This window comes from Thecamonas trahens (assembly GCF_000142905.1).
Source record: "Thecamonas trahens ATCC 50062 unplaced genomic scaffold supercont1.23, whole genome shotgun sequence".
NCBI classification, from domain to species: domain Eukaryota; order Apusomonadida; family Apusomonadidae; genus Thecamonas; species Thecamonas trahens.
The window spans coordinates 90589-104057 of record NW_013657657.1 but is presented as its reverse complement, the minus strand read 5'-3'; the positions used below and the strand labels follow the sequence as shown (position 1 = coordinate 104057).

The 13469-nt window shown below is 65.1% G+C and overlaps 6 protein-coding genes across 6 annotated transcripts in view; 3 read left to right on the top strand and 3 right to left on the bottom strand.

Annotated features, from left to right (window-relative positions):
• AMSG_05381 (uncharacterized protein) overlaps positions 1-2009 on the top strand; it is a gene marked incomplete at its 5' end in the record, with an annotated part of 2159 nt that extends 150 nt beyond the window's left edge. The window contains one exon of the mRNA XM_013902353.1: positions 181-2009. Within this exon, the coding sequence (XP_013757807.1) occupies positions 181-1822 (1642 nt within the window). The 3' untranslated portion in view covers positions 1823-2009. The remainder of the gene's footprint in view (positions 1-180) is intronic.
• Positions 1829-3233, bottom strand: AMSG_05380 (TBC1 domain family; the record flags this gene model as incomplete). The annotated part of the gene is made up of 3 exons (XM_013902352.1): positions 1829-1863; positions 1890-3122; positions 3200-3233. The coding sequence occupies 3 exons, from the start codon at positions 3231-3233 to the stop codon at positions 1829-1831; spliced, it is 1302 nt and encodes a 433-aa protein (XP_013757806.1).
• Positions 3234-3442: 209 nt separating this feature from the next.
• Positions 3443-6486, top strand: AMSG_05379 (uncharacterized protein; the record flags this gene model as incomplete). Its single annotated transcript, XM_013902351.1, has 3 exons — positions 3443-3446; positions 3670-4151; positions 4272-6486. 3 exons carry the CDS (start codon positions 3443-3445, stop codon positions 6315-6317), a joined length of 2532 nt encoding a protein of 843 aa, XP_013757805.1. The 3' UTR covers positions 6318-6486.
• Positions 6329-7109, bottom strand: AMSG_05378 (H/ACA ribonucleoprotein complex subunit 2). Its single transcript, XM_013902350.1, has 2 exons — positions 6995-7109; positions 6329-6781 (listed from the first exon to the last, which is right to left on the bottom strand). The coding sequence occupies exons 1-2, from the start codon at positions 7098-7100 to the stop codon at positions 6474-6476; spliced, it is 414 nt and encodes a 137-aa protein (XP_013757804.1). The 5' UTR covers positions 7101-7109; the 3' UTR covers positions 6329-6473.
• Positions 7110-8068: 959 nt separating this feature from the next.
• On the top strand, positions 8069-12715 carry AMSG_05377 (WDR81 protein; the record flags this gene model as incomplete). The annotated part of the gene is made up of 2 exons (XM_013902349.1): positions 8069-8080; positions 8134-12715. 2 exons carry the CDS (start codon positions 8069-8071, stop codon positions 12697-12699), a joined length of 4578 nt encoding a protein of 1525 aa, XP_013757803.1. The 3' UTR covers positions 12700-12715.
• AMSG_05376 (electron transfer flavoprotein beta subunit) overlaps positions 12689-13469 on the bottom strand; it is a 1284-nt gene continuing 503 nt past the window's right edge. The window contains exon 2 of the mRNA XM_013902348.1: positions 12689-13374. Coding sequence (XP_013757802.1) covers positions 12751-13374 — 624 coding nt within the window. The 3' untranslated portion in view covers positions 12689-12750. The remainder of the gene's footprint in view (positions 13375-13469) is intronic.

Sequence of the window (13469 nt, the reverse complement as noted above, 5' to 3'; positions counted from 1 at the left end):
GGGGGGGGGGGGGGTCAGCCGAACCCGGTGAATGGCGGCAGGCTGGCAGGGCGGGCGGGCAGGTGGGCAGAGGGCGGAGGTAGGCAGCCTTGTCTTGAGCGACTTGGTTGGTGTTGGGTGGGCTTGTGTGTGGGCGTAAGTGTGTGCTGTTGTGTAGGATTGGTGGTGGTCTTGGCGTAGCGTTGTACTGTTTGCGGGGCTCTACGGCTGGAGCATGGAGACCGACGAGACTCAGGGGTACAAGGCTGGCTTGTCGTCGTCGTCGTCGTCGCTGTCCGAGGTCATTGCAAGGATGGGCGGTGAGGCTGGGGATTCAATGGTGGGAGCCAGGGCTGACCGTGGTGGTGCGGCTCGTGCGCGGGTGGCATCGGCGCTCCCGCCGCATATCCTTGTGCAGGCGGCGTCGCGGTCCGAGTCGTCGATGTCGTTGGCGGCGTCGTCATCATCGATGATGTCGACAACGGATGGGGCCGAGACCGAGGGCGAGGCGCCGGTGGGGGAAGCGGTTGCCAAGGCGACGATGATCGCGGCGGGCGTTGACGTTGCCGGCAGTGATCTGGTGAAAGAGGACGGATGCGTGGTGAGTGGGACGAGGGAGGCGCTGACGTGGGCGCTGGTTGATCCGTCGTGCAGCGGAGACGAAGCGCTCCTGGAGGACTTTCTGCTCACCTACCGGTACTTTACCACGCCACACGAGCTTGTGTCGCTGCTAGCAAGCATGTTTGGAGCAGGCGCGGGCGAGGGCGGTGCTGGGGCACCGGCGCAGCTGCGGGTGCTGGCGCTGATGCGTGCGCTGCTTGAGACCGACGCGCATCTGTTTGCAGGCACCGACGGCGAGTCGATGGCGACGCTCGACAACTTGTTGACGTTCGTTGACCGGGCGTTGCGGATGCGGCCAGCGGGCGAGGTAGTAGAGGCGCTGCGGGAGCTCGCGCGCTGCGCTATCCATGTCGAGGGTTCGCTGCCGGACAAGGCCCACTCGCCACTGCTCGAGCACCTGCCGCCCAACGCACCGCTGCAAATGGTGCTCGACCGGCTGGCGCCGGCCAATCCAAAGGCCTTTCCGGCAGCCGAGGCGGCAAGCATTGTGGCATCACTCGATGTCGCAGACGTGGCGCGGCAGGTGACCCTCATTTCGTTTGGCCTCTTCTCGCGGATCGAGCCGCTCGAGTGCCTGCGGTCGACGTTCTCGGACGACCCTGCAGCGGCGCCGGCGTTCACGGCGTGGACTCGATTCACCAACCGGATGCGAGCATGGTTGGTGAGCCTTGTCCTCGCGCCGCAGAAGAAGAAGGACCGCATCAGGCTCTACACCAAGCTTCTTGCGCTCCCGCACGAGTTTCTTAAGCTGAGTAACTTTCACGACGCACTCAACGCGTGGATCGCGCTCGACGTAACGCCCGCCATTGCGCGGCTCAAAGTACTGCGGAGCGCGGTGCCCGAGGCTGCGCTGGCAGCACTCAAGCCGATACAGATCTTGTTTGAGCCGCGCAAGAACAACGCCAACTACCAGGCGGCGCTTTTCAAGGCAACACCGCCGCTTGTGCCGGTCCTCTCGATCTTCTCGTCGCTGCTGTACAAGACCGACGATGCGCAGCCGGACGTGCTCAGCTCGGGCCACGTCAACTTTCGCAAGCTGCGGCTCATGGGCTCGATCATGCACAAGGTGCTTCAGTACCAGACGACGCCGTACTACATGCAGGCCAACAGCCAGCTCATCAAGTACCTGCAGAGCGCACAGGTCTACCCCGAGTCGCAGTGGAACGAACTCTCGGTCAAGATCGAGCGGGCCAAGGGCCGCGGCAAGGGCTGGTTCTCGTGATCCGCGCTAGTGGTCGAGACGGGTTGTGGCAGAAAAGCAAGCTGTAGGAGCTGGACGACGCAGATACCCGAGAGGTTGGAGAGCACACCGGCGACGTCCTGTGGGGACGCACACTCAAGAAGCGAGGAGGCACGAAGCGTAAAGATGCCGACAGCGAGGGCGGGCACGACGTAAAGCGAGTCATAGGCGACGATCCTGTCCCAGAGCGCGAGGAGCTGGCCCGGTGGAAGAAACGACGAAAAGCCGCGGACAAGCCAGGGAAAGGCGGCACGAAGAGGCGGTGCGCCGATGGCGGTGCAGTGGGCGGCAAGGACAGGATCGAGCTCGGCGAGCCAGGTCTCAAAGGCGGCGGCAAGGGTGAGGAGCGACTCGGAGCCCGAGGCGAGCGCCGAGAGCCGGACCAGGTGCCGGGTGTAGAGAGCGCGAAAGACGGAGTACACACCGTCGGGAGCGGAAGACAGGTACGCAAGGGGAGCAATCATGTGGGCGAGGCCCTCGGGTGGGACAACGCCGCACGGCGGATAGGCTGCGCCCGAGCTCGGGTCGACAAGGCTAATACCGGGCAGGGCAAGGAGCGACGGCAGTGTGCGGTCGCGGACAAAGGCCAGGGCGACGTCGCGGATGAGATCCAGAAAGACAAAGTAGTGTTCATCGTTGGCGGTGGCGTTGATGTCGGCGCGGAGAGGAGCATCGATGGCAAAGTCCCAAGCTTCAACCTCGCCCAGGAGGGCATCAAAGTGTAGCGCGTTGTCATGCGAGGGAGCGACAAGCAGGAGGGCGAGCCAAGCGTCGAAGCGAAGCGACGATGGGATGCCATGGCGGGCCCAGTCGCGGAGCGCGTCGACGTCCCCCGTAGCCAGTAGCGCCTTGCCGGCCTCGTAATGCGCATCCTCCCACTCGGTGGGACCATCGGGCGCGAGCGAGTCGTCGCAGCACTTGTTGCCGAGGCTGAGTGCGTCCCACGAACAGCGAAGCTCGGAACGGGACGGAACAGCAAGAGCGAGCGAGATGAGGCCGAGCGGGAAGAAGCGGGTAAAGGCGGCTGTGGCATTTGGGTTGGTGATGCGGATGAGAGCGCGGAAGAGGGCGTTGATCGCCAGCGGCTGGACAAGGCCCTTGTCTAGCAGAGCAACCAGGCGCTCGTCCTCGGCCACGGCACGATCGTCGTCGTCCTCGGCCAGCTCGGCAGCACTGCGAAGGCGGGCCCACGGCAGGCCCAGCTTGGCACGCATCTCGCGCAGACCACGAACAACCTCTGTCCGCCACGCCTCGCGAGCACGGGCAACTGCCTCTAGCGGCTCTGCCTTTCCGTGATCGGGGGGAGAGCGAGTGAGGCAAGAGCAGCTTGTGCCAGCGAGCGGCGCGGGCTCGCCAGACTCGATCCGTCCGCAGCAAGAGCCATGGCATGCATGCGGTGAGCAGTGGCCAGCATAGGCCGAGCAGAGTGAGAGTCCGAGAGTGTAGCCGCCAGATCGTGCGCATCCAGCAGGTGTGGCAGCGGTCCACCATGACCTGCAGGGAGCAGCTCGGCCCGGACTGCTGCCTTTGCCGCCCAGTACGAGGAGGTAGCCACCAGATGGGAGGTAACAACAGGTGTCCCGGTAGCGGCTGGAGTCGAGGATGGGTAGGAGAGGGGGAGGGGTGGGGGGAGGAGGAGTGGGTCGGCCATGGCTGGGGATGGGAGTGAGGTGTGGATAGGGAGGGAGGGGGGGGAGGGGGGGGGGAAGGGGAGGCAGGCGGTGGCAGGCACACTCGACTCTGGAAGAGAGCGAGAGGAGGGAGGGGGGAAGAAGAGGGATAGCAAACAGGTGGAGAGGGAGGTGGAGTGATGGCTAGCACGCCCAGAGTGGCGCGTGCGCTGCATACCTTTCAGGCGAGTCAGGGCGGGCAGCTGTCCTTTGCCGCCAACGACCTGCTCCTGCTGCACTCGGCTGTGGGACAGTGGTGGGAGGCATCGCTGAGAGAGGCAAAGGGCCTGGTGCCTGCAAACTATCTGACTTTAGCCACTCCGCCAGATGGGGCTTCCTTTGCCATCGCACAGTATGCCTTCTCCGCCCAACGCGTGGGCCAGATCAACATGGTCAAGGGCGAGGTCATGACCGTCACAGACGCAACCGGCAGGTGGTGGACTGCCTTTGGCGCAGATGGCATCGAGGGCCATGTCCCTTCGAACTTTCTCGACCTCATTGGTTCCATGCCTGTGTCTCCGGATGCCACTGCTGCCACTGCCACTGCTGCTGCTGCTGCTGCTGCTGCTGCTGCTGCTGTCGTAGAGGCTGATCAGGACCGAGGCGCTAGTGCTGAGGCCGAGGCCGAGGCTGACGGCGAGGCTGGGGGCGAGGCTGAGGCTGAGGCTGGCGGCGAGGCTGAGGCTGAGGGCGAGGCTGAGGCTGAGGCTGGCGGCGAGGCTGAGGCTGAGGCTAAGGTCGAGGCTGAGGCTGGCGGCGAGGCTGGGGGCGAGGCCGAGGCTGGGGACGAGGCCGAGGCCGAGTACGAATACGAAGAAGTCGTCGAGTACGTCGAGGTCGAGGCAAGCGACGATGGTGAGGCCGAGGCAAGCGCTGATGGGAGCGGGAGCAGCGACGCAAGCGAGGATGGGCGGCCGCAGCTCGAGACGACGGCGCTGTCGGCGGTCGCGCCGTCGGTGGTCGCGCCGTCAGGGTACACGGTCCGGGCGCTCGACGACTATGAGCCGCTGTCGAGTGGGCATCTTTTTTTTGAAAAGGGTGATCTGCTGACAATCACGTCGAGGATCTCGTCGCAATGGCTCATGGGCTCGGTGGTCGGCATTCCTGGCGAGGGTCGCATCCCGTCATCGCTAGTCGTTGAGATTGCCCACGAGCCCGCAGCCGACGTTTCGCAGCCGACCACCGACTTTTTCAAGTCGGATCCTGACTCGATGCTCACAGAGTTCAAGTCTGAGTTTGGGGCAGAGACCACCGAGTGCAACGACGACGCAGCGAGCGTTGGCAGCGATTGCGGCCAGGTGGACGAGCCACAAAGAGACGACAGAGCCGATGCAGGCTCTGATGACCAGGCGGCGGCGCAGGCGTCTGGCGAGTCGATGGTCTTGATCGACATCGGCACTGACGGCGACTCGGTTGCGTCATACGTTCACGCGCTGCTGGACAACAGCGACGACGACACGGCACACGATGTCGACAACATGTCGGGTGACGGTGATGGTGGTGATGTGTTTGGCTCGCGGTCGGCGTCGGCATCACGCTCGCGCTCGCGCTCGCGTTCACGTTCGCGGTCGGCATCACGCTCGCGGGCGGCTGCCGAGGGTAAGGCAGTGACTCCAGACGAGCCGCCGCCATCGGCGGCGGCAACAGCGATGGCGCTGAGGATGAAGCGGCGGCAGTCGACTCCGGCTGTGGTGGGACGGCCAGACGACAAGTCGCGCATGCTCGACTCGATGCAAGCCGAGTCAAGCCCGAGCCTGGTGCGGCGGCGATCCAAGTCGCAGGCGCAAAAGGACGGCGAGGCTCGGCGGCAGAAGCGAGCAGTAGGCTCGCGGTCGCGGTCGCGGTCGCAAGCCGGAGGCAGCCCGCGCACTGAAGCATCAAGGGTATCAGGGAGCATGTCGGAGACGCAACTTGTGCCGAGCATGGACACTGAGCTCGTTCAAACATTCCTGGCGCGCGAGAAGGAGGCTGAGGGCCGGGAGCGTGCACTGATGAAGCGCATTGCCGAGTTGGAACGGGCCAACGCCAAGCTGGAGGCGCAGCTCGAGCTGGAGCGCGAGCGCGTAGCGCTCATGGCCAACTCGGCATCGGCGACCAACCTCGCGCTGGCCGAGGCGCCATCGGCCGCGCTACGAGCACGAGCTAAAGCGGCCAAAAAGCGCAATGTCGAGCTGATGGTCGAGGTCCGTGAGCTCAAGCTGCAGCTCGCCGACAAAGACGCCGAGCTCGCCGAGGCGCACGCGCTCATCGCGTCGATGGACTTCCATGGCGTGAGCCAACGGGCTAACATCGCCATGCTGGAGACGGCGCTGCGGCATCCTGGGGCGCGCCCGCTCGAGCCGCTGCTGGCCGGCGGCGCATCGCGGGCTGAGGCTCGCCAATCGAACCGCGCCGCGTCTTCGCCGACGGCAAGCACCCAGGCATCGGCATCGCCCCGGCCGCCGGCGCCGCCGTCCGAGGAGCAGGTCCTCGCCCTCAAGATCGAGCTCGAGGGCAAGCACCGGGCGGCGCTGCTGGACATCCAGGGCGCGTACGAGCACCTGCTCGCGCGAGCCAAGGCCAAGATCAAGACGGCGCAGATGGAAAAGTCGACCGTGGTCTCGCAGCTTGCCTCGCGCCAGCAGCAGCTGGAGATGGAACTGGTGGCCAAGCGCCAACTGATGGGCCAGCTGGAGGTATCGACCCGGACGATCCGCAGCCTGAAGAGCTTGCTGTTCTCCATCCACGACCAGATGGAGCTCAAGCTGAACCAGGCAGTCAACCTGCGATCGCATCTTGCACCGCGGGTGCCGTTTGAACGGCGGTGAGCAAGGCTGCAGAGTGTAGAGTCCGTTTACAGCGGCGATAGGTGTGGTGGTGAGGAGGAGGGGGGGAGCGACAAGAGTGAGGCGCAGTGACTGCAGAGGCCAAGCGAGCGTGAGCCCGGCGAGCAGCGACGGTGCCAGAGAGGAGAGCGCTGATGATCAGAACGAGGGGGCGAGGGCGGCAGCGGCAGCGACGGCCTCATCGTACAGCTCCTTGTACTTGAACGAGTCATCGACAGTAACAAGGATGACCGAAGTCGGGCGCTTGGTACCCGATGCAGCACCAAGGTCCTCCTTTGAAGCCACGTAGATGTAGGTGATGCCAGCATCCTCACACATGATGGGAATATGCGAAATGACATCAATGGGCGAAATGTCGCCAGCGAGGACCACAAAGCCCTTGCCGCCCTTACGGATAGCCTTGACCACCTCCTTGACCCCACGCCGGATGAGCTTCTCCTTGCCAGCTATTCACACAAACACATACAGACACGGACACGGACACACACAAGTTGTAGGGTACAGGGGGTGGAGGCAGTGAGTGGTGGTTGCGTGGGTGGGGGGGGGGGTAGGGGAGGGGGGGAGAGGGTGCGGGATGGAGGCCTGGATGGGCAGCCACCCGGACTGTCGGAGGGGGGGGGGGAGGGGAGAAGGGGGGGGGGAGGGAAGAGGGGGCGTACCCTTCTTGATGACCTTGAAGATCTTCTTGGTCAGCTTGTCGTCGGCAAGGGGCTGGGCAATGGCGCACACGTCGGCTGTGTTGCTCTCAATCTCCATGGCCTGCATTGTGGAAAGAGTCGGGTGTCGGCCTCTGTTGGTCGGCCGTGGTTGGCCCCGGACGACGACCGTTGCCTCTCGGGGGGAGGATCGATTTGATTAGAGAAGAAGGAGGGAGAGAGGGAGGAGGGGAGGAGGGGGGGGGGGGGATGAGTTGATTGGGGATTGGGCATGTGTGGAGGATGTATGTGGTGTGTTGTAGGCTGTGACGTTGTGCATCGCAGAGAGAGATCATGGTCTGATCATGGGATAACTGCGCACTGCAGACACAGAGAAAGCGAGAGAGAGAGAGAGACACGCATACACACACACACATACATGCACACACACACATATTTAAAATCATATGTATATATATATACCTTCTGATTCCCACCTCTTCCTCTCCATCCCCATCCCCGCTGATGTGTGATTCATCCTACCGTCATGACCAGGTAGGTCTCTCTCTGCGACTCATCTTCGGTGATCACCAATTCTCCGCGCACAAAGTCCCTCCTCCTTCTTCCCCCCCTGCCCCTCCCTCCCCCCTGGGAGGCATACATGGGCAGGGAAACCAGCCTGTAGCCCCCTTATATCCTCAGCCAGCAGCGCATACTCATGCTTCTCTCCCTCTCACACTCATCTACCTCCAGATCGTTGCCATCTTCGTGCGATGCCGGGGGGGTGGTGGTGGTGGTGGGGGTGGGGTGGGGGGGGGGGGGGGGGTGGTGGCAGGGGCGGAGCGTGTGTGGCCAGGCAGACGGGCAGGGTGACACAGGGGGGGATACTTGTCGCTGTACTCTTGCAGGGAAGCAGAGTAAGGTGGGAAAGGAGAGGGCTTCTTCACTACTGTGTGCGTGTGCGTGTGTGCGTGTGCGTGTGAGTGTGTGTGTGTGCCTGTGTGCGTGTGCGTGTCTGCCTGTGTATGTCGGCGTGGCAAGGGGCTGAGGTGCGGCGGCTGGTGGTGGTCACCGACTGCGGCGTGGTGGGGGACGGCGATGACAGGGACGGTCACGGCGCAAGTGGCAGAGTTGGAGGAAATGGTGGAGATGGCAAACACGAGTGCGTGGCCAATGCTGCCGCCTCCGCCAAGAGCAGCAATCGCGGCCACATTCCTCGGCGATCGCTCCTCGCGAACAGCTGCAGCTCGCCGTGGTCGCTGTCGGTGGGCGATGCGGTCAGTGGTGGCAACGGGAGCGAGCACGAGGGAAGCATTTCGCTGGATGCGTACTTGGCCTCGCTCGGTGGCCCGTGGAGCTCCATAGCTGGCGCGGATGTCGAGTCGGAGGCGGCGGCGGCGGGCACCGGGCTGATTGTGGAAGGCGGGGTGGAGGCGGCGCTCGACGCGGTGTATGCCCAGAGGGATGGCGAGCGGTGGCTGAAGCCGGTTCATCCCACACTGCCGCGTGAAGTGACGCTGGAGAATGGTGTGGTTCAGGTAGCACGCGAGCCGTGGGACTTGACGCGGGTGCTTGCGCACGCGACGCTCCATCCGCTCTCGCTCAACCAGCGGCTGTTTGTGGCGTACCAGGCGGTACAGGGGCTTGCAGCGGTGCACGCGCGCGGGGTGGTGCACGGCGGTCTTGCGCCGCAGGCGCTGCGGTTCTCACCGGCGCTGCTGCTCACGATGGATCCGCCGAGCGGCGGGGCGGTGCTCCGGGCGGCGGCTGCGGCGGCGGCGGTGCTGCGCGCCCCGGCGGGCACCAGCTCGTTGACGGCGGCTTGGGTGGCGGGCGGTGTGAGCAACTTTGAGTATCTGATGGCACTCAATGCGGCGGTGGGGCGGACGGTAGGCGAGCCGCACTTTCACGCCATTCTCCCATGGATCACCGACTTTAGCGGAGCGAGCGCTTCCGATCCGGGCGCACTCCGCGACCTGAGCAAGTCCAAGTATCGGCTCAAGAAGGGAGACGCCCAGCTGGACATGATGTACTCAGCGGCGTCACCGCCGCACCACATTACGCACGCGCTCTCGGACATCACGTTCTTCGCGTACATGGCACGGGTCACGCCGGTTGAGGTTCTCACTTCGGTGGTCCGGTCCAAGTGGGAGCCGAACGAGTACCCTTCATCGCTGGAGCGGCTCTACGTCTGGTCGCCGGACGAGGCCATTCCGCAGTTCTTCACCGACCCGTCAATCTTTGACTCGATCCACCCGGACATGCCGTCGCTGGCGCTCCCGTCGTGGGCGCCGACGGCCGAGGCCTTTATTGCGGCACACGCTGCGCTCCTCGAGTCACCGGCGGTCTCAGCTGAACTGCACAACTGGATCGACCTGACTTTTGGCTACAAGCTCTCGGGCGAGCACGCGGTGCAGGCCAAGAACGTGCCGCTCTCGACGTCGAGCATGGGGCTCGGCTCAGCGCTCGGCTTTGTCAAGCTCTTTGACGCACCGCACCCGCGCAAGCACGTGCGGTCGACCGGCCGGGCGCTCCCGCCCAACGCCGCGTACGCGGTCCCCAGCGCCGAGTTGGACGCTTCGGTCGGTGATTGCAAGGCGCTCGACACGCTGCTGCAGACACAGGATTCGTTCGACTCAATGGCATCAGCGGGCGAGATGCAGAGCCCGACGGCTGGTAGCGTTAGCGGAGCCAGGCTGCACGGCTCGCGGTCGGCGCCGTCGATTGGGATTGCGGCAAGCGGGGTGGGCGGCGGAAGCAGTAGGCGGCTGGTGTCACCGACGGCAGCAACCGCGCCGGGAGGAGGGGCATCAAGCAGCTCGACGTCGACAGGCCTCATGTCTGCGCTCCGCCGGCTGACCGAGCCGATCGAGCGGCTGCGCGGGCGGGTGACCAACCCGTCGTCACCGGCAGCCTCTTCGGGCTTGCCTGTCCTGGATCCGGCGCCGCGGAGTGGAACGCCAGTGGGAGGGCCTGTTCAAGGCGGAAGCCCAAACTCGGGTAAGAGCACCGGCTCGCCCGGAGGAGGCGGGGCCGGGATCGGGCCTGGGTCCGGGCCGGTCGTGTCCGACGGCGGAGGCGGCGCTACCGGGTCCGACAGCGGGCCCGGCGGCAGCGGGCTGGCACTTGCGGTCGAGGCGCGGCGCCGGTCGTCGTCGGTGACGAGCAGTGCGACACCAAGCAGCAGCACAGGGGTTGGTCCGTTTTTTACGCCGGCGCCGATTCAGGTGGAGCGGACGGCTGCACTGGATGCGCTGACGTACGCGCTCGACGCGCACGAGACATGCGGCGAGTTTGAGGCGCTTGCGCAGCGGTGGCTAGAGCCGTTTGTGGCGTCGGGCGAGAGCCGGTCGCAGGCGGGAGACTGCGTGGCGCTGGCGGGCGTGCTGGAGCCGCTGCTGCTGGCGATGCAAGACGGAGTTGGCGTGGGCGAGCAGCTGCTCAGTGCCATTCGCGGAGCGCAATCAGGCTTGGCTGCTGCGGCTCTGACGGCGGGCCTCTTCCCTGCCGCATTGCGGGAAGCGTTTGAGGCAGTGGCGGCAGTGCGGGAGGCGCGAGCTAGCGGGCACGACCCGTTGTCTGTGCTGGAGGCGTTACTGGATGGGGCGGCGTACATGTCGAAGCTTGACATGCTCGAGCTTGTGCTCCCGGTGAGCTTGCCTGTCGAGGATGCAAGCAAGGCGAGCGTGGACGCGGCACGAATTGTGCTTGCGCTTGTGCGGCACCTGGGGCCTCAACTCTCCGGGCGGATGCTCAAGTCGCGCGTAGTTGCTCTGTACGGGCAGTTGTCCGAGGCTGCGAGCGAGCCGCAGTACGCGGCGCTCCTGCTGGACGCCGAGTATGTGCGGAGCGTGATGGTGGCGTTTGGCGGCGCGTTTGTGGTCACTGAGATCCTTCCGGCAGTCATCGAGCTTGTGGTGGATGGAAGTCTGGAGTTTGTGTCGCTCCTTGCGCTGCAGCTGGAGAAGCTCCTTGTGGAGGTCTTCCTGCCTGTGGTCGGCCTCAAGTTTGTGGTCATGCCGCTCGTTGTTGCTGTGGCGCGTGGGGCGAGCGAGGCTGTGACCGAGCTTGCAATCCGGTGCGTGGCAAGCGTGGGCGAGCCTGCGCTCTCACACCACGTCATTCCGTTTGTGATGTACCATCTGAGCCGGGCAGTGGGGCGCGGCGACCGCGCGCCGGTGAGCGGAGTCATTGGCCTTCTCCGGCTTGTGGGCGCGTTCCTGGACGAGCTTGACAGCGAGGTGGTGCTCAACACGCTGGTCGTGCCGTCGACAGCATTGTTTGACTTTCTTCTCCACCCGCCGATGGACTCTGAAGAGGTGTTCCGGCTCGCAGCCGGGCTCTGCATGCGTGTGGCCGAGGTGATCGGGCCGGACGCAGTGCGTGCGCACGCAATCGACCGGTTTGCGTTGTACTTGGCTGACTATGACGACTTTTATGAGAGCATGGAGGCCGAGCCGCTGTGGCGGCATGCTGGCGGCGGCGAGGCGTCCGACCTTCACACGCCTGAGTTTGCATGCCTGGTGTACCACACACTCTGCCGGCTTGTGGGCCAGGTAACGATGCGGCGCGAGATCGAGAACGCAGAGCTCATTGAGGCGCTCATGTACACGCACCTTTCGTCGGGAGCGGCGGAACTGAAGGCGAACGAGCTGGTGGCGAGCGGAGTGGGTCCCGGCGTGGTGCCGACGATGCGGCGGCGTGCGCTGGATAGCGAATCGCCCGTGGCTGTGTGGGCGGGCGCGATGCCACCGCTTCGCGGAACAGGCGTTGCCGAGTGGCGCAAGCACTGGGAGCCTGAGGACCGCCCGGTGGGCGTGCTGGAGGGTCACAGCGACCGGGTGCGGGCGGTGGCGGTCTCTGGTGACGAGCGGATCCTTGTCTCTGCCTCGCGCGACGGCAGCGCGAGCGTGTGGCGGCTGGACGGGACGGAGCGGAGCGCGGTGTACTCGCGGCATAGCGAGGCGCTCCACGACGTGGTCCTTCTTCCGTTTGCGGGGCACGCAGTCTCGTGCGACTCGCAGTTGCACGTATGGGATGTGGAGACTGGGGCGACGGTTGCGTCGTACGAGGGAACATCGCCGATGCTATCGCTTGCGCACGTGGGACACGCGTCGCTCGTGCTGGGCGGGACGCTCGAGTCGACGATCCGGTTCTTTGATGTGCGGACGCCGCGTGCGCTCCACGAGTGGCACGCCATGCCTGCGTCTGCATCTGCGGGGGCAGCGACGTACGTGCGAACGCTTGTGGCGTCAGAGCCTGCGTGTGCGGTGCTGGCGGGGCTCTCGACCGGGCACGTGTCTACGCTCGATCTGCGTGCGGGCAACTTTGTGCAGGCGTGGCGGGCGCACAGCTCGCAGGTGCTGGACATGAAGCTGCTAAGCTTGGACTCTGGCCCGCAAGTGCTTGTGACGTCATCGTCGGACCACAGCGTGGCGGTGTGGAACGCACTCGGACACGGGGCGCCGCGGCTGCTCTCGCGCGGGCACGGGCACCGCGATCCGGTGGCGTCGCTGGCGTACCACGGGCGGCAGCTGTTTGGCGTGGGCGGCTCGCTGCTCTCTGTGGCAAACTTGCTCCACGACGGGGCACTGGAGAGTAGCGAGATGCGGATGCTGCGGATGCAGTGCGTGCGGACCAAGGACGCGCTCTCTGTGGTGCGTGTGCTCCCGCTCTCGCGGATGTTTGTGTTTGGCTTTGAAAACGGAGCGCTGCGGGTGTCTGGGTAAACAACGCGGTTTACAGGGTTGGGATGAGGGATGGGGCAGCGGGGAGCTCGATCAGATGAGCCCGTCGCCCTTGAGCTTCTCGACGAGCTCGTCGACAGAGCCGACCATGATGCCGGCCTCACGGACGGGCGGCTCGTTGACCTCGAGGGTCTGGAGCGAGGAGGCCATGTCAACGCCAAAGTCAGCGGGGGTCTTTGCGTCGATCTTCTTGCGCTTGGCCTTCATGATGTTGGGGAGGGCGGCAAAGCGCGGCTTGTTGAGGCGGAGGTCTGCGGTGACGACAGCCGGGAGCGAGAGCTCGAGGGTCTCGAGGCCGCCATCGATCTCGCGGGTGACGTGGACAGCGGTGTCTGAGACCGGCTCGATCTTGGAGGCCATGGTGCCTTGCGGCCAACCAAGGAAACCGCCGAGGAGCTGGCCGGTCTGGTTGGAGTCGTCGTCGATGGCCTGCTTGCCAAGGATGAACATGGACGGCTCCTCGGCCTTTGCGACCTCGGCCAAGATGCGGGCGACGTTGAGCGGAGCGACCTCCTCGTCCGTCTCGATGTGAATGCCACGATCGGCGCCCATAGCCAGAGCCGAGCGGATGTTCTCCTGCGCCTTCTTGGGTCCAACGCACACAGCAACAACCTCGGTAGCCAGGCCTGCCTCCTTCATGCGGACAGCCTCTTCGACCTGTGGGTGTGTGGGTGTGAGCAAAATTTCGGGGGGGAGGGGGGAGGGAGGGGAAGGACGGGAAAGGGGGGGGGCGGGGGAGGGAGGAGGAGGAG